This window comes from Fukomys damarensis, unplaced genomic scaffold (assembly GCF_012274545.1).
Source record: "Fukomys damarensis isolate Sample0158 unplaced genomic scaffold, DMR_v1.0_HiC HiC_scaffold_3, whole genome shotgun sequence".
NCBI classification, from domain to species: Eukaryota; Metazoa; Chordata; class Mammalia; order Rodentia; family Bathyergidae; genus Fukomys; species Fukomys damarensis.
In genome coordinates, this window is record NW_022900915.1 from 22342260 (window position 1) to 22367759 (window position 25500).

General features: G+C 32.9%; 1 protein-coding gene across 1 annotated transcript in view; it reads right to left on the bottom strand.

Annotated features, from left to right (window-relative positions):
- Fer (FER tyrosine kinase) overlaps positions 1–25500 on the bottom strand; it is a 360047-nt gene that overhangs the window by 282993 nt on the left and 51554 nt on the right. Inside the window, exons 5-8 of the mRNA XM_033767413.1 lie at positions 23838–23937; positions 10537–10720; positions 6703–6840; positions 6028–6147 (exon numbers count right to left, since the gene is read on the bottom strand). Of these exons, the coding sequence (XP_033623304.1) occupies positions 6028–6147; positions 6703–6840; positions 10537–10720; positions 23838–23937 (542 nt within the window). The remainder of the gene's footprint in view (positions 1–6027; positions 6148–6702; positions 6841–10536; positions 10721–23837; positions 23938–25500) is intronic.

Consider the following 25500-nt stretch of genomic DNA (forward strand, 5'->3'; position numbering starts at 1 on the left):
ATATATATATATATATAAAATAAATTCATATTTATTTTTCAAAAGTACCTTTTCATAGGATTGCTGCTCACTTATTTCTCAAGAAACTACCACTACTTTGCTTCTTTCATTTCTACTAAAATGATGTACCAACACAAACGCAACTACATTAACAATTTTAAGCTGGGAATAAGGGTGCAAGCCTGTAATATCAGCTATTCAGAAGGGTGAGCAAGAATGATTATTAATTTTAAAACATCCTGGGCAATTTAGTGAGATCCTATCTCAATGTAAAAAAGAGCTGAGAATACAGCAGTGGTATAAACCTCGCCCAGCATGCACAAGGGCCTACGTTCAAACCTCAATACAGCAAAGTTAAAAGAAAGAATTTAATATGATTACAATGCCTTCAGGAAGTAAAAGGTGTTAACAGGAATACTAAGATATAATAAAAAGAAAGTAAGTTGCTTCAACTCCTACATTCAAAATGGACATATAAGTATATGCATTAGTATATGAATTTATGTACTATATTATTTAAATAAATAAAATACATAAATATATTTATACGTAAGCTTTCCTGTTGCTAGGACAAAATACATGACATACCCAATTTAAAAGAGGTAAAATTTAATTTGGCTTATGTTTCAGAGGTTACAGTCCATGGTCAGCTGGCTCCAATGCAGGAATATCACAGCAGAAGGGAATAGTGGAGCCCAGCTACTTACTTCATGACTGCTCAGAAGCAGAGATCAAGGAAAGTCCACTAGAAGAGATATACCAAAAGAAATACTCCCAGGGACTCACTTCCTTAAAATGGGCTCCACCTCCTACTGACACATTTAGCTATGAAATCAGTGGATGATGAGTGATTAGAGACATCCATGATCCAATTGCTTGAGTTTCTTAATCCAATCAAATTGACATTAAACTTACCCATCATATTCTACTCTCATCAACTCTATACTCAAACACATATCCATAAATAATACTTCATCACCAATAAACACAAGGTCATAATTCTGCATAATATAACTAGCTCGTGTACAAATGAAAATACATTAATGTCCTGCCTCAAAGTTGTGATAGTTTCACCATTGTTCATAAGTCCAAATCAGACGTCTCCTATGACACAAAGTAAACTTTTAGCTGTAAACCCCTATAAAATTCAAAATAAGAGTATATAGGGCCAGGGATTTAGCTCGGTGGAAGCCTGCCTTGCAAATGCAAGGTACTGAGTTCAATCTGCAGTACCAAATAATAATAATAATAATAATAATAAATAATAATAATAATAATAATAATAATGATGGTATATAATCCCAAAATACAATGGCATAAGGGAAACACTCCCATTTCAAGAGGGAGGAATAGGAAGATAGAAAAGACACAAACACGCGTGTGCACACACATACACAAAAAAGAATCAGACAAAAAAAACCCAAAACAAAACACAGAGGACAAACATTCAGTCCTGCATCCAGGCACATGCATGGTGGTGAGATGTAAGTTCCAAAGGGTGGCCCCACCCTTATGGTCTTACCTGTTGTGCCGCCCCCTCCCACCCTCTCTTGTGCTGACTCTGCTGTTTCCTGCTTTCCTCAACAGATGTGCCAGATTTTTGGTATCTCTTATTTCCTGGGGTTTCCAATGCATCCTTGTTTCATTACCAGTTTCACACTCACTCCTCTCAAGGGCAGAGTGACTGGTTTCCCAGGCCTTCCTTTGAAATCAGGATGGAAGCTTCCCTGACCCCATAACTCTTGCATTCCACATGCTGAACAATCATGTAAACAATCATCATTTGGATAACGCCAAGGTCTGCCATCAGCTCAAGGAATAGCCAGGCCTCCTTGGACCATGGATGCAGTGCCTTCTGGGTACTTAAATGACTTATACAAATCCCAGGGAACCAATTCCCCAAGTAGCCTTTCTGTAGCCTAGAGACTCTGTTCTCATATGAAAGATTCACACTTTTGCACACTTAGGCCTGTGATGGGTGGGGTCTTACTGATTCCTGAGATGCCTGCAAGCCATCTTTCTTTTTCTCTTCAGTTTAAAGTATAGTGATACGTCAGTTGTCAAAAGGCTCTAAGCTTGAACTTTCCATCACTTGAAAAGCAAAGTTTCAAAAAAAATATATTTGGTATTCATAACTTTGCTAAACAGTTGAATCGAAAATTCAACTTGAAAAAAAATCTGTATGGGCCAAGAGTGAGTCACGCATCATGTCTTGTCACCAACACAAAGGGGGGAAACTTCAGTCTAAGTGTCACTCTCACCCAGACAACAGATTGTGCTTGTGTCAGTATATTAAAACATATGTCACTGCGCTTTTTTTGTACTTTATTTGCATAAAATATCATAACTATGGCTCCAAAGAAAGATAGTGATAGCAGCAGTAAAGTTAAGATGAAAACTGTGAGAATCATAACAGAGATAAGGAAAGAAATCACTGGGGGCCAGGCATGGTGGTACATACTTAAAATCCCAGCACACAGGAATCTGAGGAAGGAGGCACAAATTCAAGGCCAGCTGGGGATATATAGTGAGTTCGAGGCCAGACTACATAAAGGCTAGAGTACATAAAGAGACCCTGTCTGACAAAACAAAACAAACAAAACCAAACAACCCCACCAACACAAAAGAGATCATTGGGAAATTTGTTAAAAATCCTGAAAAAATAAATCTGTAAGGGTAATTTTGGGGCCTCAGAACCAATTATTTAATTTTCTATTATTTCTTATGGGAAAAATATGTTCAGTTCTCAAACTTTTCAGTGTTCCAATAGAAAATTGGAACAAACGGAGTTCAGCAACCAAGGCATGACTGTAGTTGACTTTGTTTTAACATTAATCTCTTCAGCAGCCACTTTTTTTGGCTTCAACTTTACAAAGACTTCATTTCTGGCCAAATGTAAGATTTTCAAATCTTTCTGCTCTGATTTTGCTTCCAGTTCTTGCTGCATACCTGAATAAAAAGCATCTAATAGGATCCATCCCAAAGCATGAACATTGGCCTGCCCTGAAATTTGCTCCACTAGATCAATCAGTCCATCCCCTTTTAACTCAACCTCTTACAAAGTCTCAAGATATGGGCAAAATGTAGGCAAATTTTAGTCTTTCAAATTCCTCCTGTAAATTACTGCTAAAGGCTTATGAACCACATGGTCAAGTAGAGTCACAGGAATATTCCCACTTCTGGTACCAATTACCTATATTGGTCAGCTTTCCCATTACTGGGACAAAATACCCAACACCTGTGACTTAAAGGAGGAGAGGTTTATCTTTGCTCCTAATCTCATAGTTTCACTTCAAGGTTGGCTGGCTTCAATGCAAGAACATCATGGTGGAAGGACAGGATAGAACAAAGCTTTTCACTTCATGGCAGCCGGGTAGTAGATAACAAAGGAAGAATGCCAGCAGGAGAAATGTACCCCTCCAAGGCACACCCCCAGTGACCTACTATCTCCAACTGTGCCACACCTTCTAACACACATTCAGCTATGAATATCAGTAGATTAACACAATGATGAGTATAACATCCATGATCCAATCACCTCTCCAGCATGCCAGCAGTCTCTTAATCCAGTCAAGTTGACAATTTCAACTGCCACTTTTTACACTGCAGAAGTTCATTAGATTTATCTTAATACTTCTAATACACACACTAAGACTTGGAATACATTCTTGAAGAAACCCTAATCTGACACTCATACCCTGAATATATTGTTCAATGAAATGTAGCTCAAGTTTTACCTCCCGAGATGTAAGCAATTAAATATTTTACTATTATCATTGGTTTCATTTTTATTATATTTTTGTTGACTTCATCACCATGATTAAAAAATAAATTAATGAGCCCAATTCTATTCCCATTAAACCTTGAAAAACAATAAAACAAATTCTTCTTTGGTTACAAAAATCTCTGATTGTACACAGACCTATAATAGCTGGCCATTTAACCTTGAAAAACAATAAAACAAATTCTTCTTTGGTTACAAAAATCTCTGATTGTACACAGACCTATAATAGCTGGCCATTTAACCTTGAAAAACAATAAAACAAATTCTTCTTTGGTTACAAAAATCTCTGATTGTACACAGACCTATAATAGCTGGCCATTTTTATTTTTAGCACATTATACTCCAATGTCTGCATGTTCATTCATTTTGGTGCTTATGAAAATTAGTTATCAATATCAGTATAAACCTTGTGACTCATATAAACTCAAATACATACTAATGATTTCAATGAATAAGTTATTTGTGAGCAACACAGAGAACAAAACATCAGAGGTCATTTATGCTACATTTCTTTACCATGAAGCCCATGAATTAGGAAATGAATCATATAATGTGAAATAGGAAGAAAAAGGCTGAAGGAGTAGGGGAAATGGGAAGAATAGGGGAAAGGAAAGAAGGGAAAGGAAAAAAATATGAGAAAATGAAAAAATGGAAACAAAGCCTTTGTCAATGGGGAAGGGTGGAGGGAGTAAAGGGAGAGCAAGGGTATGGAGAAAAAATAAGAACCAAGACACATCACGTAAAGGTACAAGATCTCAATGATGAATGTTACTGTACTATACACCTAAAAAGTACTAATAAACTTTAAAAAAAAGAAACTAATCATTTTACTGGATAGAAACTGGGACACTCCACCAACCATTCTATCCCCTAACTCCCCACTCTATTGCTTACAGCAGGGTTTATCAACCTCAGCACTACTGATGATGTTGCCAGATCATTCTTTCTTGTGAGAGGCAGTCCTATATACCACAGATATTTAGCACCATCTGTGGCTAATGTTTCTGAGCACTGTCAAATGTCCCTTGGAGGACAAAATTAGCCCAGGTAAGAATTACTAGTTTAGAAATATCTGATGTTGTAAATGTCAAAGTCAACAGTTGAGAGACACCTATGCAGGGCATCAAACATGAAGGGAACAGCTTCAAGAATCCCAGTAGAAAACTCTATGTAATGTAGGTTCTCCCATGTCTTCATTCCTTACAGGAGTTAGTCATCCATAATTGTTGTCTTCATTTTGAACAAGTTATTTATGAAAAAGCATTTGTTTCTTTAATGTTATCTGTCCATCTTTGAAGACATGAAATCCCTTTCCAAGAACTAATCCCAAAATGGTACCTTAGGAAACTATCTGCACCTCTACAACTATCTGTACCAAACACTAGGAGATAGTTTAATTATATTATGTGAGGAATTTGGGCTGAGTTATTTGAGGTAAAATTTAAATAGATAAAATAACAAGTTTAATATTGAAAAGAAATTAGTGAATAAACATTTCTAACTCTTGTTCTGACACAAATATAACATGTATGTTCATTAGTAAATACATTTTGTGTTCTATCTCTGAATAAAATCAGATCAGTTACATATTTAACTGTACAGTGCCTTAATTATGTTTTTTAAATTCAAAAAGTTTCTGTTATTTGCTTTTAATGTTTGAAAAATGCTAAAAAAAAACATATTAAGCTTTCTGAAAACTCTGAAGCTTTAAGTAATGAAAAAAAGTAAAGTACCTAATTTAATAGTCTACAAAAGAATATATCCTTGCTTCACGAGCAATGAATTCAAGTAAAAGTCAAATTTTATGCTAAATGTACTAACATCAATGATCCATCTATCTTTAATAGTCAATGTCTTTGGGGGATTGAGGGAGGAAATGGGATAAAATTTATTTTTAAAATATTCAATGTCTTTATTTTCAAAATGAGTCTAACAATCAGTACTGGTACTGAAATAGAATATAAATATAACTGAAAAGAATAAAGCATCATTTCAATATATAAGTTTTATTCCCAAGATAAGATATTGAGTAAATTAACATAATGTAACACAAAACAATGACTTTCATAATTGCCAAGATTATTGATAATGAGTAAAATTAATATTTCTCAAAATATAATATTGTTCAAATTTAATTTACTTTTCATTATTAGTGAAAACTTGGTGATTTTAAATGTGATGAAATACAACAGTAAAGCAATGATAAGTCATACTGAAGCAATACAAATTTTCTCAATACTTACATTATTTGCAAACTTTCTGCTGTTAAATTATTCCACATGATCTCATTTGCCTGAAGATTTTCATTTTCTTCTAATAAGGAAGTGTCAAAAACAATTTCTTGTTCTTTAACAGCTGTTGTTCTAGTGAAGTATGTCAAATAATTCTGATCAATATTAGTAAATTATCCTAACATACATATATATATATCAGTACACACTAAAGGCAGAGTATTTATTCTCATTCAAGATTATAATAACAAAGTAGATACAAAAAAGTATGAAGTAAACTCTAGGCATCAAAGATCTAGTTATGTAACTGAACCTTAGTTTCCTTTATAAAATATAGATGCTAACTTGCTTTAACCTGTCCCGACCACAGAAATTATAAAATAAGATGCACATATGGAGAAGTAACTTGCAACTCAGAATGTAATATGCATATGAATTCAGTCTTATACAAATGTTTAAAAATCTCATGTTTAAATATGGATTTAAACAATATAGTAATAAATTTTAAGAATACTTATATAAATTAGACATTAACATTGAGAAAGTTTTTGAAAATTCAAAGGAGACAAATTAATCTACAATAAACTATTTCCTAATAAGTTCTTAAATATTTTAATTTTGATAAATAATTGTTTTAAAAAACATAGTATTTTCAAAAGTACTTAAAGAGAAATGAAAATATCATACCTATGAATGTCTATGAAATTATTGTATTCTGTATTAGGATCTATCTGTTCGACTGACATTTGAATTTCTTGATGAACATTCACTATTTCCTCTGTAACAAGACTGGTTATCTGGCTGTATTCATCAAATATACCTTTTCTGAAAACAAAAATAAAATATTACCTTTTAAATTTTATCAAGAAAAACAAGAGACCCAAAAAGGATTTAGAACAACAGACATAAGAAACACTATCAGGCCAGGGATTTAGCTCAGTGGTTTCACCACATTTACCTGGAGAGTAAAGAGATTATATAAATATACAGATGAATACCTTAAATCTGATGACTACAATAACTACAAATAACCTAGAATAGGACATTACCTCTTCAAACATATATCTGATACGCACAACACATAAAGCCAGTGTTGGTAACTTCTAAATATTCTCATAAAATTTTGGATTCCATAACATGGAACTCTGATTCTTTTCTGTGACTTTAGAGTTCCCTGCCAGTGTCTGGCACTCCTCACATGCCCTGCCTCTTGGTTCGTCTCTTACTCTTGGGCTTTATACTTTTTTTTTAATGCAGTGCTTAATTCTACTGCTTCTATATACTTCAATGAAATCTAAATCTCTTCTCCTGACCTCCAGTCAGTAGCAAAAATGTCATCAAAATCATTAGCTTAGTCCAATAAATGTTTTTAAAAATCTACCACAAACACCAAGTCCCCTCCTTAAAAATCTATGTTGCAACACTAAAATAAAATAAAATAAAATAAAATAAAATAAAAATACTATGCTGTAAAAATGTGCCACTGGAAATCACAGAAAATTTGAATATCAAGCTTATCCTATAGATGGTCAAACAGATAAAAAGCGTATTTTTAAAATCATTATCCATAAATGAAAACAATTATTCATAAAGCTCCCTTACTATGAAGTGTTCTCTCAATTACTTTATTTTAGGTTTTTGGGTTTTTTTTTTTCTGGTATCAGGGATCAAGCTCAGGTCCTTGTGCTTTCGATGCAGGTGGCGGAACCACTGAGCTAAATCCCCAGCCCCTCAATTACTTTATTTTAAATAGAAAAAAAAAGTGCTCGAATTAAAGAAAAAAAGGATTTAAAGTGGTTAAGGCAATGCTACATTCAAATGATTACTGAAATTAACTGACAGACACAATTTAAAGAAAAGGAAAAGAAAAAAAATATCAATGTAGCAATATCCCTGGTTAATATGGTTATGACATGAAAATTATAAAATGGTTATGACATGGAAATCATTAATCTTTGCCCTGAAGACAAATGGGGGGCTGGGGTATTATCACATGGGGTTTAATTTCAGTGATAAGATAATGCTTGGATTTTTAAAATGCCAGATTTAAAATAATATATCACAAAATGAAAACAATACGCTGTGAGAAACTATTTTGTCTCAAAATGCCCCAGTTATTGAAAATTCATGTCAGCAGTTTGAAAAATATTGATATGAAATGAGATTAGGAAACAAAATATTTCTAAATAAAAAATGTAACTTAAAGTAAATCTATGAATTAAACCTTTTAAATCAACATTTATTTTATCAGTAATAGTTTGCATATTCAAGCTGACTAAAAACTTTATCTTATCTACTTAATATACTTATTGCAAAAATGGGGATAATCTAAAATTTAGTCTTACCTCTCCAAGTATGTATCTAGCTATCTTTACAATTTTATAGAAAGAAAAGCAAAGGTAAGTGAAGCAGAATCTTAAAGGCAGCAAAGACAAATTTGATCTCCTAACTTCAGAGGTTCCAGAATTCATTACTACTCAAAAAATATTGGGAACATAAATCCCGTATGTGAAATAGTTCTATATCAATGGAAAAGTGTAACACAAGGACAGATAGTTGTATTAACTCTGTGAAGGCACCAGACAGTCCTTCAAAGGAAACAATGAAGCCATTTACTAAGGTTAATTAATATCAGAGTAATCCCTGATTGGTTATTAGGATATTTTAAAACATTCCCCCTTCTATATAGTTATTAAAACAGAAAATGTGTCGACTAGTGCAATTTGGAAAGTTTTACAAAGAAAGAACATGAGTAACATAAAAATATCTCCAGCTCTTAGGGGCACTGAGCGCTGCTTGGCTGATGGCAGCCCACTCCAGTCTCTATCTCAATCTCCACACAGCATTCTATCTTCCCCCTGTCCTCTCCTCTTTTATAAAGACTGCAGTCATTGGATTTAGGGACTACCTTAAATCCAAGACAATTTCATCTCGAGATCTCTAACTAATTATAAAATCTGAAAAAATTCTATTTCCAAATAAGGTCACAATTGAGATTCTGGGCATATAGGAATTTTGAGAGCACATTAGCCAATGTACCATGTCCTTGTGGAAAGAATGTTAGATTCATCAAAAGACCTAGCCTCAAGTCTGAAATTTCCTACCTCTTAGATTTGTGATCTGGCCAGTAATGATCTGTCTGTCCCAGAATCAGCCTGGGTAAAACCTGCTCTTCCTAATTATTCATGACACTGTATGGAACAAGGGAGCAAATAAGCAAATGCACATGAAGTGCAATATTGTACAATATTTTATTTTACAAATTATCATTTTGCCTTTTATAGTTTCTCTGGTACTTATTAAGTTATATGATATTCAGGGTTCCTTTTACATTAGGACTTGAAAAATGCTCACAATTGTCTTTCATATTAATTTACTACTACATTTCAAAGTGCACAAATCCTAAGCGTTCACGGGTTCATTTATATAATTACAGATAAATTCAACTAGAACACACAAACTTACACTTAAGTGGTCCAGGTCACTTATGCCATAATCGCCATGATGCGTGAACTTTATCTCCACCTGAGATACTTAAACACTTATTTCTTCTCTGACTCTCCTTATTATCTCATTTCCCTCCCCTCTTTCCCAACCCTACTAATGCACCCTACTATTGAAGAATTATACACACGTTTTCAGTGAAAAAAAAAAAACTGAATCTAATCATTTGGGATGAGCTAAACTAGCTAATAAAGGAGATGAAGTCCATCAAGGGGTGCTTATCTTTTCTTTTGTTTTATATCAATGTGCATGGTAAAAGTGCAGGCATGTGATCTACTGCCTAAAGTATACTGCTACCTTTTTGAAGCAAGAATTGTGGCTTGCACATTTTTACCGCAATAAACATTTGTTTTTAATTTCATGCAGGAAAAAAAAGAGCAAGAAGTTGGTAAATAAACCTTCAAAAAATTCTTAAAACTTCTCAGTTCAAGATTTAAAAGACCTTGGGAAAGAGAAGGAGCAGAAGGAGAGGGGAGAATTGGATAAAGTAAAATTTATTTTTAAAAAAAGATTTAAAAGTCCAACCCTCTGGAGGCAGGTATTTACTTCTTAATACTTGACAACTAATTAATTATTTTTCATTTAAAATTGCAGCTAGGCCGGGTGTGGTGGCTCACGCCTGTAATCCCAGCACTCGGGAGGCTGAGGCAGGAGGATCACTGTGAGTTCGAGACCAGCCTGGGCTACATAGTGAGTTCCAGGTCAGCCTCAAATACATAGTGCAACCCTGTCTCAAAAAAACCAAAAAAATAAAAAAATAAAAAATAAAATAAAATTGCAGCTAGAAGGAATAAAATAGAAACAGATGATAAAAGGGCCATTCTTGGGCCTCGCTAAAAACTGCAGGAGGTAAGTACAAAAAGAAGGAACACCAGAAGTGAAAACCAGGTAAAACTGTTCTGGGAAACCCACTGGACCAGGTAATAATGAAGCTCAAGAAGCAAAAGCTTAACTGTGGGAAAAACTATGCTGAAAATATCTTTGGAAGACTTCTCATAAGTAAGAACTGTATCTTACAGTGCTTTTATCATTTCTTCTTGCATTTTTTGTAAGGAGTCCAGAAGCAAAGGAAGAGTAGTTTCATAATACTGATTTTGATGAAGCTGAGCCCCTTTCAATGCCAGCACATATTGATTATGCAGCACATGAAGTTTCATTGTGGCTTTGTCGTAACGTTCCTTGGCCTTCTCTGTTTCCTTCCCTGAAGGAACATGGAAGAAAGTTAGCAAAAAGATGAGAAGTTTTATCTTCACTATATGCAATCTGGATTACCATTAATTTATATTACTTCACACATTTTATTAAAAAATCAATAAAACTTTATTGAATACTTATTGTACATGGAGTTTTGGGAAAAGTCCTATTTGCCAGTCCAATGAGATTGCTAAAGAGGAGTTGTGATGTATAGTAAATGTCTGATGAATCTAAATAAATATACTACTCAAAAAAATACAGATAGATGAACCTTCTTATCTTCAAGGAGCTTACACCAAACTGGAATAGCATTACACATGAAACTCTATAAACAAAAAAGCTTGAAAATAATGTTTAATTTTGAGGTCTGTGTTTAAGACATTAGTAAGACAAAGACTGCCAAAAGAGGCTTTGTAGAGAAAGTAGACCTTTAAAAATATGACATATATCAAAAAGTATAATAAAGGCCAATGGACAATAGTTCCTCTTATTCAATGATTTTTGACTAGGAACTGTGCTAAACATTAGGAATGTGGACTTTGAAAACAGAGTCCTTTATGTAGAGTCTGGTGACTGAAATATTGAATGAGTTCATGTAAAGAATAAGCAATGTTCTATAAGTAAGAAGAGAGAGCAATCTGGAGGGGGATGGAGAAACACAGTATCCATATACATAGGACAATTCTAGGCATTGAATGACCTGAAATTTAATCAGAGAAATTGAGATTTGATTTGTAAATATATAGGAGCTATTCATAATGTCATTAATTAAAACTTAAACCTTATTTAGAAAATATTTACAGATTGAGAATATAAGTATATTAATTTATAAATTAAAATTCTAAGCAAATATTTTTGATACCAATCAAATAAATGGTTCTTACCAATTGAGATTTAGAAACTTTACAAAGCATTTATTGGTTTCTGCTTTTTCCTAGGAATTCCTAGGAAACCCTTCAAAGTAATACTATCCCCGGAAATAAATCTCATACTGAGATTCCGACACTTGATGCTTCCCTCTGCTTAGGCTTAGTCACCACCTACCTGCATGTTACCCATTTGAGAACTTCTCGAGCCAAGGAAAAAAAGCAGGGAAAAAAGTAAGGATTTCTGAAGACCAAAGAGACTTCACATCTTCAGAACATGCTCAAGAAGAATAACAAAAATGATAAATACAATTCCCTTGCATTTCTGATCATCCCTATAAATCTGAGGCACTGGAACTACATATACAAAAGGAAAAAAACCTTCCAGTAGACCGGCATGTTATGACTAACAACAAATTCTAGTGTTTCCAAGTACTGTAAGCACCATTAAACTCTCCTAGGGAAATGCACATACTTATTTACAGAGTAAAATTCTTTAGCTACAGTCCATCATTACCTGGCACCTATACACAGGGATGTTAATAACTGTCCAAGTTATTTCACAAAATGTTGACCCAGAAGATCTATTTTATTTTTTCCAGCTATTCCTCAGAGAACTAATATCCATATAAAGAACTCAAAACAAATAGATCTCCCAAAAACAAAAAGCCCAATCAAAAAATGCAAAAAACAATAAATAGACACCTCCTAGAAAAACAAATGGCCAATAAATACATGAAGAAATGTTCAGCATCTCTGGCCATTAGAGAAATTCAAAGCGGAACAACACTGAGATTCCATTTTACTCCAGAAAGAATGTGTATCACTAAGAAATCAAACAGTAACAAATGCTGGTGAGGCTGCAGTAAAAAAAAGAACCCTTTTACATTGCTGGTAGGAATGAAAACTAGTACAACTACTATGGAAACCAGTACAGAGATTCCTCAAAAACTACTAGAAATTCCATTTGACTCAACTACAACCTATCTAGGTATCTTCCCCAGAGTTAAAAGACATCATATTATACTGATACGTGCATTTCCACATTTATAGCAGCACAATTCATAACAACTAAAGTAGCCTGTATGTCCATCACTGAATGAATGGATAAAGAAAATGTAGTATTAGTATTCAATGGAGTACTACTCTTCCATAAAGAAGGATAAACTCGAGTGGTATAGGAAAAAGGGATGCACCTTGAGCTTATCATGTTAAGTAAAGGAGACACACACACTTAAACATCACATGATTTTTTATATGAGAAACCCATATTATAAACAAGGAGCAAAATTAAAAATAGGTAATAGGAAAGAGAAAGAAAGATCTTTTTCAAATGAGAATGGGATCAAGACACAAAGGGAACAGGCTAAGGATTTAGCTCAGTGGTTCCTCCACCTTCCTCAATGGCCTGAGTTCGATCCCTGGAACAACAACAACAACAAAAAAAGACATGGAGGGAAGCGGGAGGGAAAGGAGGAAAAGCAGATGATAAAAGACTTTAGATGTGTTATATGTTATATTTAGGTACCAGCTCCCCACAAGAAATCTAATCATTATGTAATGCAAATGTGTACTAATAAAAATAAAAACTGAAAAAAAAGAAAAAATATTTAGGTATATGATTTAAGTATGAAATAAATTTTACCCTTTTATGAGGTATGCTTTGTAATTTTTTTATTTATTTGTTTGTTTGTTTGTTTGAGACAAGGTCTTGGTAGGTAACATAGGCCACCCGTGAACTCATGACAATTCTCCTGCCTCAGCCTCCTGAGTGCTATGATTACAGGCATGTGCCACAGTATCCAGCTTGCTCTGTGGTTTTTTAAAAATTCCATTCTATTTTAATTTTTAAAAATGTTTATCTGACTCCAATAAATTTTTGCATCAGTTAATATAAATCTCTCAACAAGCCTGAACTCATTCTATATGTATTTGTGATAATTTCATTAATTTAGCAATTAATGAATAACTTCAATATATTGTTATTTAACAGAATATATATAATATTTTTATACATGAATATTGATGCTTAACACCTTCTGGCAGAAATACATTTGATTAAAAGTCTCCAAGAGTCAATGCAAGTGACACACATGCAGCTAGTCCTGAAAGTTTCTTTACAAATGACATGTCCTGCTTTTCCTTCACCTTCAGTAGCTTCTTGGGTCAGGAGGAAACTACTGTACACAGAGATAGCACCCAACACCCAAGTGCACACCTGCCCACGAAGGGGCGCCTCTCTTGGGTACATGCTAGGTGACATTACGGCTAAGTAAGGGTGGAAGTTCACCAACTCCGATTTATAGAAGCTACTGAGGCAGCCCTACACTGTCCTTTCTGAGGCTCCATTAAGGATTTTTGTTTTTGTCTTTGTGCTTTGATCCACTATTTTAAAAACTAGTTTGTGTTAAAATTAAACATACTATTTTTGACAACGGACAAGTCAAGAGATGATATACAACTATCCAGATTAGTTAATTCCAAGTAATAAGCTACAGTGGATATGTTTATAATAAGAAAATAAAGCAAATAATTACCAGGCAAGAGTATTTGAGTATTGTGTTCTAATCTGTGAACTTTTATTGGCAGTTCAAAAGATACAACTAATGAATTCAATTACTTCCATATTTAATGTCATGCTTTTAAAATTTTATTTTCTTATATGAATTTTATTATTTCTAATTAACTTCTTAAAATTTTGAGTTTAACTTTTCAGAGTCATTTAAACCATTCAAACCACCCATCTATCTCATTTGCACAGATTTTTAAACTGCACACTGCCCATCTGTCTTTCTATCTGGTACAGAATTAATTCACCAAATACATAACGCTCAACACTAAGATTTTATGCTATGAACAACATTAGGAAATTTAAGAATTTCACAGATGCTTTTACTCTTCATATGTATAGTGAATGACCAAACCTGAAGAACACGATCATAGCCAAAATCTAATTATCAATCTCTTAACAGTGGTTATTAATATTTAAGAAAAAATTAAATGGCTTTGAAAATATCCAATGCAGAATGCATTACACTAAGATAACAACAGCATTAATAAATTCTTCAAACACATCCTCAGGTTTAAAATTGAATTTAAGCTTATGTTTTAGTATGTTTTTGAAGGGTGCTCTATCGCTTATACTTTTTTTTTTTAAGGATTGAATCAAGGTCCTGAGTTCGATTCCCAGTACCAAAAACACACACACACACACACACACACACACACACACACACACACATACACACCAGGGCCTTCAAATTGAGCTACATCTCCAGTCTTTTTATTTTTCATTTTGAGAGTCTTGCTAAACTACTCAAGGTGAGTTTAAATTTGCAATCCTCTTGCCTCTGTCTCATAGACTGCTCAGATTATAGGTGTGGGCCACTACACCCAACTGCATGTATACTCTTCTATACTTGTTTTTTAGGTGTGTTTGTGGGATGCACTTATCTACCTATCTATACCTCTCTCCCTTCCTTGTAGATATGAAAAGTCTTAAAACATTCTCACTTGCCATGATTTGGAAAGGAATTTAACTGCACTTTTCCCTGACTTGTTTGAAATAAATGTTAGAGTCTAGTAGAGACTATCTAAGTAAACCCTCAAAATGTTAATCCTATATGAATACCAAAGTTACAAATAAGTTTTTAAATTTTCATTTGACAAAATTATTGCCAAAAACTAACAAAATTCTTACTATATGGCTTGTTGACTCGGAGTATCTGAGAGCACAGGTATACTTTCTTAACTTTTAAATATCCACGTATGAAATTAAAAGTTATGTAAAGTACTAGAGTGAACAAATCCTTACTGATAAAGCATCATAATTCTGTTGCAATATGCTTTTTCTTAGATGATGAGAGGCACAGACACAGGGCATGGAGTTGTTCTATATGTCAATTAACAGCGAGAAAAACATTCGATTTTTTTCTTTCCACATAATGAAATTCACAAAGAGATTGAACTGTAATTATTTTGCCACCACTTGTTGACAAATTTGTATAATGTTTTGTAATAACAGAGTATGTATACAACATGTCATGCCATAAACAATATTACGAAGCTTGCAAAACTCAATTATGTAAGTTTGACATTTCCAAGAGACAGTCTAGATTACTCAATTAAGGTAGTTTAGGAAGTCAAGTATTTTTTATTATAAACTTCTGAAGTGTTTACCATTTGTTGAATACCATGGTGAAATACCTCCTGAAAATAAACAAGAAAAGATTACTTGCCCCAAAGTGATTATTTTGTAATTTTCCTACAAGAAGAGAATCTGCTTTATTTTGAATAACTAAACATTTTACCATCTTGCATTTTTCTTTTCTTGTCCCTCAAATTTATAATTTTTACTTATTACTTATAATTGTTATCCTAGGTACACTGAGGAAGAAGCAAATGAGGACTTTATCTTAACATCTAAGTTACTTAGTCCAAATGTACAAATATGTTTATTCACATGAAAGTTAAATTCAAGTGTGAAATGTGGGAACAAAGAATGAGCCACATATGTAATACAGTGTTGCTCAAACATTAATAATACTAACAACTCAGTTTTAGTCTCAGTTGTTTCATTAGCTGTGCAAACCCAAACAAGATAGCACTTCACCTTGGAAAAATGTGTAATATGGCAGATACAGAAGTTCTACATGGAGGAATATTGGTGAAGATAGCGTATCTTCTACAACATGAGCAAGTAAGGAAAATAATAAACCCAAAATATTTGGGAATGAAAAGTCATAAAATTTTCAGAATAAACAAGGAAGAAATAAGAAAACTAAAACTTATTTTTGCCTTTCATTTTTACTGATGTTTTATTTCACTGATTTTCTTTAAGGGAAGAAAAAAGTTAGCAAGACCATAGACACTGAAGTCAGACAGAATTGACTTTAACTATTTCATTACTTTATATCACATACTTAAAAACTTTTATGTCTGTGAGAAATTTCCAAGGCTGAGTGTTTAGTTCAGTGGTTGACTACTTGCCTAGCATGTGCAAGGCCTTGGACTCAATTCCTAACATTAAAAAAAAAAAAAACTAAAAAAGAAAGAAAAAGAATGAATGAGTGAATAAATAAATAAATACAGAAGTATGCAAAGACAGAACAAATAAATTTCCACCATAACTTTCTAGCACTGTTGTCATTACAACTTTTTTTTTACTTTGACAAATAACAGTGGAATAAAAACTATTAATTTCATATGATCTGCCTTCAATAAGCAGAAAATAAGTGTAATACTACATAGATTATGGTAGTTCCTTAAGAAACTCTTATTTTTCTTACAAAGAAAATAAGAATAAAAAACAAACCTTGAAAGTTTAACATTTATTAATACAACAAAAAATACTATCCCAGTTTTTTTAAAAAGATAAAATATTTGCCTTTAAGGCTTTCTTTTTTTTTTTTTTTTAAACATGGTCTTGCTATGAACTCACTATGTACTCCATGCTAGCCTCGAACTCGTGGCTAATCTCCAGGTCTGGGATTTAGGTATGCACCACCATACCCAGCTCCCTTTAACTTTTACATGAAAAACTTTTAGTCATTTCACATGATATCAAAAGACAAAGAATAACTGAGATTTTTGTACAATGGAGAACCTAAATTTACAGATTCTCTTAAAAAGGCATATATTATAAAAAGAACTATCTAGCTGTGCATAGTGCAGGTTTTACACAGAAAAATCAGATATGGCCTTAATTGAAATTATAAGCTTATTGTACCAAAGGAAAAATATACTATACATGGAAAAGTACTTTTGTAGATGTCATAAAGAAAAAAATAGAAACATTATGAATCTTAGGGAGAACTCAAACTCAAAAAAGGTGCCAATAATATTATTTCTAAAGTTCAATAATTTCATGAGTAAACATTTATTACTCTTTCCCCATTATGAATTAATTCATTTTATATTTTCTCCTTTGAAAAGTCTCATAATACTAAAACTGTTAGGACTTGGATGCAGTTAATTATGAACCATAAGGAAGAATAAATAAATGTAAAAAGTAATAAAGTCATAAAAAGGAGACTCTCATACCACAATAGAATTTAAAAACCAAAAATAGAAACTCTAGAAAAATGTCAAAACATTAAGGAAGTAAACAATATACTTCTAAATAACCTATAAATTAAAATAAAGTAAAAGTAAAAAAGAAAATTAGCAAGTCTTTTGAACTGAAAATAAATGAAAACACAGCATATAAAAAGTTTTGAGGCCTCAGGCTATAGCCCAGCAAAGCCCTTGGTTCAGTCTTAGCACTGCAAAGCAGCACAAAATAAGCCTAACCCATGCTAAAGGAGAGAAATAAACAGCAGAGCATCAATCAATAAAATAGAAACATCACGTAAAGGTACAAGATCCTAATGATGAATGTATACCTAAAATGTACCAATAAATTTAATGGGAAAAAATAGAAACAAGAAAAATAGAAAAATCAAAGAAGCCAAAGCTGATCTTTGAAAAGACTAATAAATGTGATAAACTTCAAGCCAGATGATTAAGAAAAAAAGAAGATACAAAGTACCAAGACCAAATATAAGAAAGGAAATGTAACTGCACATACAAAAATAAATAAGGAAGTATTAGGGACAACTAAATAAGCCCAATAATTTGAATGAAATGGACAAATCCCTTCTAAGACATGTACCACATCTACAATAAAAAGTCCTATATTAATTAAAGAAATAAAATTTATTAGCTTTTCACAAAAAGAAGAAACAAAGCAGACACAAATCTCATCAAAAATAAATTCTACCAATAGTTTTAAAAAGAAATGTCAGCTCAAATGTAAATCTATCTAGAAAACTGAGGGAGTGGTAGTCATTCTAAGGCCAATCTTGCCTTTATATGAAAACGAGACCAAGATGTTATAAGAAACATAAACACAAATAAAAATTACAAGCAAAAACTTCATAAACCACATCCCATAATATAAAAAAGAACCAGTATATTATTACCATGGATATTTTACTCTAGGAATTGTGATTGATATAATGTCTGAATCCTGTGAAAAATCAGTCAAATAATCTACCATGTTAGCAAACTAAAATGTGAATATGTGTTTCTCTTTGCAGATATGGAAGAAACATTTGACAAACTCTAACATTCATTCCAAAACAAGAGTAGAAAGAAACTTCTTCAAACTAATTTTTTAAAAATCTTTGAAAAGCTTTAACTATCTCCATACATAATAGTGAAAGACTAAATTCTTTTCCTTTAAATTAAAAAACGAGCTAAGTCAATATTATCCTGGAGATTCCCTGGATTACTTAAAAAGCAAATCTCAGACATCATATCATTTCAGCTGTAAATATCTGTTTAATTAGACCAAAGAAATCAAGAGGCCCTTAGTTTCAATACCAAATTTCATTACCAAATCTAACATATTACAAGATGTTTGTTTTTAATATCATTAAATATACTCTCTGTGTACAAATTTCTCATATTATCTCATAGCTACACTTGATACTCAAATCAAGATCCAAACAGCTTCGATACAGGTATATGTTAAAATGGTAATCCTCGCAATTATTAGATACCTATGTGATTTATTCCCACAGCATCCACCCCTCCATTCCTAGTAAGCATAGAAAAAGACTAAAGAAATGATGAGTAATTTGCTGAGGTTAAGCACTGGTCCAGAAAGACTCAACCTGGCTCTAGCTCTCATCTGCTGTTATAAAACAGGCTAAATTCACCAGCTTGGGTATTATTTTACACTCCTGGCACAAATATTCTCTCTTTTGTGATTTTGAAAAAGACTAAAACTCACATTAGAAAATTCCTGTTTTGTTTCCCATAGGCAATGTTAAAGACAGTAGGGAGTCCTTAAAACATGTGCTGTGTCAAAAAATGCCTCAATTCCCCACACTTAATAGAATAGTTCAGGAAATACCTGGGAAGATAAACCCAGAGCACTATTTACTTTCTAATATATACAACAAAAAGTAAAGAAAAGTGATTCCCGTTCACACTATTTAGTACAGATACAAGCTGTCTGAATTCACACATTCATTTTATATCTAAACTTCACCATGTACAAGGGCTGATCAAAAACCATGGTGTGGGGCCAGGAATTTGGCTCAGTGGTTCTGTCACCTTCCTTGCAAGCGCAAGGGCCCGAGTTTGATCCCCAGTACCAAAACAAAGAAACAAACAAACAACAACAACAAAAAAACCCATGATAGCATATTTGAGTAAAAAGAATTATTACAGTAAAAGACACATTACCATTATTCCCTCTCAGAACGCTTCCCTTCACTTTTAAAACTCATTCCATCATTCTTGCCACTTTCTGAAGCAGTTCTGGAAGCCTTCTTTCATGTCTCCACCAGGTCTGATAAAAAATACAGTGAATAGGGACTGGGGATTCAGCTCAGTGGTGCTGCCACCTGCTTCACAAGTGCAAGGTCCCGAGTTCAATCCCCAGTACACCCCCAAAAAAACTGAATGCTGCTGCAGTGTGCCATCCAATGGAAAAGGAAGGCTCATGAGAACATATGGCACATCCTTCTCTACCCTATTCGGTACATTTAGCATTCTGTGATTTTGGGCTCTTCCCCAAAGTCAAATGACTTTGCACCGACTCAAGACATCACAGTAACCACATAAAATTAAAGACACAAAAGAGGACTAGCAGAACTCCTTCAGAAACTGCCAAGAACAACTGGAGTAGTATGCTCAAAGGAAGGGGAATTATTTGCCTGGGTATTAATGTTAATGTCTTTTACATTGTCAATTATACCTTTAGGATATTATTTACAATTATAGTTTTTCACACCAGAGAAATGTTCAGTATTTACACATGTGTGACTTATCTATTTCACTTGAGTATAACCTCAATATGTATCCATTTTCCTATGAATGGCTCTAATTTCTCATTCTTTATGGCTGAGTAGTATTCCATTTTATAGAAAAACCACATCTTTATCAGAAGAAAAGGGCTAAAGGTGTAAGGGAAGTGGGAAGGGTAGGGGAAAGGAAATAAGGGGAAAGAAAAAATATGAAAAAATGAAAAATGGAAATAAAGTTTTCATAAATAGGGAAAGGAGGAGGGGGTGAAGGGAGGGCAGGGACAAGGGGAAAAAATGAGAACCAAGACCTGTCATGTAAAGGTACAAGATCCCAATGATGAATGTAACTGTTCTGTATATCTAAAATGTACCAATAAAAATAATGAGGAAAAAAAATAAAGAAAAATTTAAAAAATAAATAATATGTCTTTTACTATAATAATTTTAATTCACTGCAATTTTGATTATATTTTATATGTAAATGACTAGAAGTATTCAGGATTGAATGTGCAGCAGCAAAGTAAAATTTATGTATTTTCCATTCAGTACTTGTTATTCTATACTGCTATCGGAGACAACTCTAACTAGAATGCATATAGTTCTTTTTTTTCTTTTTCTTTTTATTGTGTTTATTGGTACAATCTAGGTATACAGTACAGTTACATTCATTACTGGGATCCTGTACCTTCACATGACAGGTCTTGGCTCTCATTTTTTCCCCTTGTCCCTGCCCTCACTTCACTCCCTCCCTCCATCACCATTTACAAACACTTTACTTCCATTTTTTCATTTTCTCATATTTTTTTCTTTTCCCTTGTTCCCTTTCCCCTACCCTTCCCATTTAGCACACACCTGTAATCCCAGCACTCGGGAGGCTGAGGCAGGAGGATCACTGTGAGTTCGAGACCAGCCTGGGCTACATAGTGAGTTCCAGGTCAGTCTCAACTACATAGTGAGACCCTGTCTCAAAAAAAAAAAAAAAAAAAAAATCTCACATACAGTTCTTATGAAAAATAAGTATTTCTTACTAAAGTAACAAGCCTGATGCAGAGGTTCTCTTTGATTGTTGCTTTAGGTCAGTGTTTCCCTAAAGGGTTCATGAGTCTGGAAATAGTTGAACATAAATAGCAAAGATCTTTGGCAAAGATTTTGGTATTGTTTTCTATATTTTCAGCTTTCTATTTCACTTATGAAATGTTCTTACAACAATTGTTTAACTTGAATCTAAATGAGTCTGTAGATATACCCTTCAATCCATAGGAAATATAGCGGATAGACAAAGGACAGTAAGACAAAACCAGAATATGGAAAATTTTACAAGACAACTGTCCTTTGTTGAAAAAAAATCGTATCATGAAAAAATAATGGGAGAACTATTCTAGAAAAAAAGACTAGTAAGAGAGTCTATAGAGATATAACAATCAAAAGTAGTGGGTTTACCTTGGTCTGATTCTGATTCAACAAAAAAGAAGATGATGAACAAAGAATAGCTATAAGAGACAATTGGGGGAAAATGCACCAAACTTAAACTATTTTAAATTTTATTATGATATCAGAATTAAATTTTATTTCAAAACTATTTTTAAAGTCAAATAAACTACATCATTTAAAATAGGTATCAGAGACTTAAAAGTATGCATTTCCTTCTTTTACTAGCCATTCTGTATCAAATATGAAAGTGGTATGAAATACATAGCATAGATATTACTGGATTAAGCCATCACTTGCTCTGGGTGAAGTTAGAAATGGATGTTTACAATGTAATTTCACTAACCTGAGAATGCTAGGCAGGTATGAAATAATGAACTTAATGAAATGGATTATTTTGACTGATTAAGAAAGTAATGCTTAATATACAAAAACTATTTTTGAGCTCCACTTGATCACTTAACAAATGATTCCTTTTTAAAAAGCTAAACTGTGAAAGAACAAGGATGAAAGTTCTCAAAAGAAAGTCAATTAGATTGTAAGTGCTTTGAGTGCCTAGAAAATATCATTTTGAACCTCAGAACATAAAATGCTCAGTAAATGTTTCTTGATTACATAAAGTATTTTTTAAAATAACGAGGAGTGAAAGTGGGTTATATGACATACGGAAATCAATGAAATAATCACACAACATTGGAACTAAAATTCAAGACTCACTCCAAAGCCTATGGTCTTTATACTGTACTATTTTTCCTTTTCTTCATTAAAATAACTTACATAATTGAATTACAAAAAAATTTTTAAAAATTGAAGTTGGCTCAAAGCTTAGTGGTAGATCATTTTCTTAGCACACACACGGCTCTGGGTTCCATTGGGTACCATAAAAAAAGACAATATACATCTACATTAATAAAAGGAAACCATAATCTCAAAATATTAGTTGAGGTCCATGAAAATAAGTTTAGTAAAATTAAAACTGTGATCATAGATTCTTGTATCCTAAGAAAACAATAGAAACACCAGAGGCAGAAACATAAAGACTTGGGAAAGAAACAGAAAAGAGAAAGAGCAAGAGAAGGGAGAGACAGGGAGAAGGAAGGAGAGGAAAGAAGCTAAGAGGAAGAGAAAAGGAGAAACTAAGGGAGAAAAAGAGATCTGAATCTAAATTAGTATCATTTCTAATCTACTGGTAATAACAACAGCATTTTCATTGCGTAAGATATAGCCAAAAAAAGAAATGTTTACTTCATTTAATCCAACAAAGTGAAGAGAATATATTATAAATAAAAGAAAAAGAGGAAACACATTAGCAAAAAGAGAAAAGATAAAGAATCAAAAGTAAATAGAGCTTTTAATAACATTTTTATTTAGCTGGGAAAAAATTTAAAAAGAAAATCCTCTTACAATTTTTAAAAATCGAAATATAAAGACTAATTCAACACATTTCATCAGAATGAAAATATTGCTCAATGACAGCAACAGTAAAGTTCTAATCATAATCTATAATTAATTTCTATAAAAGTACAACATTTAAAAAACCTGGTGTAGGAGTATATTAACTATATAAGAAACTACAATTGTAAATCTGTGTAAGTATAAATAGCACACTTCTCTTTTGCACTTCTGAGACTTCTTATGAAAATTTTAAGATACAATAGACATATAAAATTAAGCTATGAAGGCAACATTATGCTATAAAATATATTTTAAATACCACAGGTAAAAATGTCTACACGAATAGAAAATCACTTTCTTTTCTAGTGCTTTGTAATTAAACTAAAACTACTGCTAAAAAGAAATTTTTATATATTCTTTGCACTCTTTTACAAATGTTACATAATTTGATTTAGTATGAACTATTCCAAACTACTAATAATTTAAAATACATAAAAGTCAGAATGACAACTACTCTGGTTCATTCTGAGGTTTTTAATATTTAAATTCTCAAAATGAAATTATTCCACTATTTATAAAGACAACTTTCAAGTGGCAAGAATAAAATTCATAAATATTTTTCATAATTTTGGCATACCTTTAGCTAAAGCTTCTTTGTATTTCTCTTTGGCAGAATTCATTTCTTTTATTAACTGTCGATAGCTAGATTTTAATTTTTCCAATTCTGTTTTTGTAACCTGTCAAAGAAACAAAATGCAGAAAGTTGTTAAATATTTAAATTTAAATTGGTCAAGAGCTGAATTACAAAACATTAAAATTGATCTGTATTTTACTATTTATTGGTCAGAGTTGCTTTTCAATATATAATTATAGACAATAAAATAAAAATTAGCTTAACACTAGTGATAAATTCAATAGCATATAAAAACAGATTAAAAAGGGAAAATCAAGAAAAATACTATAATAATCCAAAACTGTAAAAGTTATTATGGGAATTATGTCTCTCAGGAGGAAACGATGTAGGAGATTAAGAGTGAGGCAAAACTGGTCAAACAACTGGGTAAAATCTGTCAAGGTCATGGAACATTGACATGCACAGAACACAGAATCCAGGATGACTGTAACGCCTGAGTGGTGCACTTGGAACCAATCAGAAAACTGCTATTTTCAATTCTTCCTTTACAAACCAAGTCTTCAATACTGATAGGACAATTTAAATCTGGCACTGGGCCAAGTTAGTCTCTCATAGGACAACCGTCCAAGTGCCTTATTTGCATAAGGGAGAAGCCAATCCATTAATTCTAGATAGAAAATCCTCCTTTTCCTTATCCAAGTGGCCACTGTGAGTCTGCTGACAGCCCATTTTCACTCTGCAGAATGTACTTCTTTTCCACTCTCAATAAATGTACATCCCTGCTAGCTTTTCTGTGTGCCTGATCCAGTTCTATTTCAGGACACCAACAGCCTGGAAAGAATTTCCCTGATACCCATTTAGGTAACAACGTGGGGACCTGCTCAGTGCTCATCCCCCTGCCATGAAGGCCCAGGGGACCACCTTGCCTTTTATAGCCTGGAGAAGGCCCCCCACCTCCTGGCTCTTGTCACCTGCTCCTATGCCTTTATCTATCACTGTCTCTGTCAGCTAGGTGGTTTTAAACTTCCATTGCTAAAGGACGCATAATATATTTTTAAAAAGGCCTCAAATAATAAAATTTAAAGGCTATTAATTTACAATGTTAGAAATACTTTCTATCATTAAAAATTAAAGTTATTTTATTATAATTTAGGTTTTCTAATAGTAACTGAGTAATCCTATTTCACCAGTTATAATTTGCATTTTTTTTAACATCTCTGTAAAGAGGATGCATCCCATTTACAAAGATGAACACTGCTGGCCAGGTAGCACTCATAACAGGGTTCACACACAACATGCATAAATTTGGCTATTGTTTATGTGGAATAAACAAATGTAACTCCTTGACTTGATAGTCAAAAGGTATTTAAATACAATTTAAATTAAAAATGACTCCCAGAAGTCTGTAAATCTTCTGAAATGCCTTCTAAGAAGACTGAGCAAGAGAAAACATCAAAAATTTTCAAAAGAGGCACCAACAACCAGGAAAAAAACTGAGACTAATTGCTTAAGAATTAATTCTGTATCACAATTGAAATACCGAATAGTTTCTCTGGTGTGAAAAACTATAATAGTACACAAGATCCTAATGAGATAATTAATAATGTGAAATGGGAAGTAAAGGACTAAAGGTGTAGGGAAAGTGGGAAGGGTGGGGGAAAGGTAA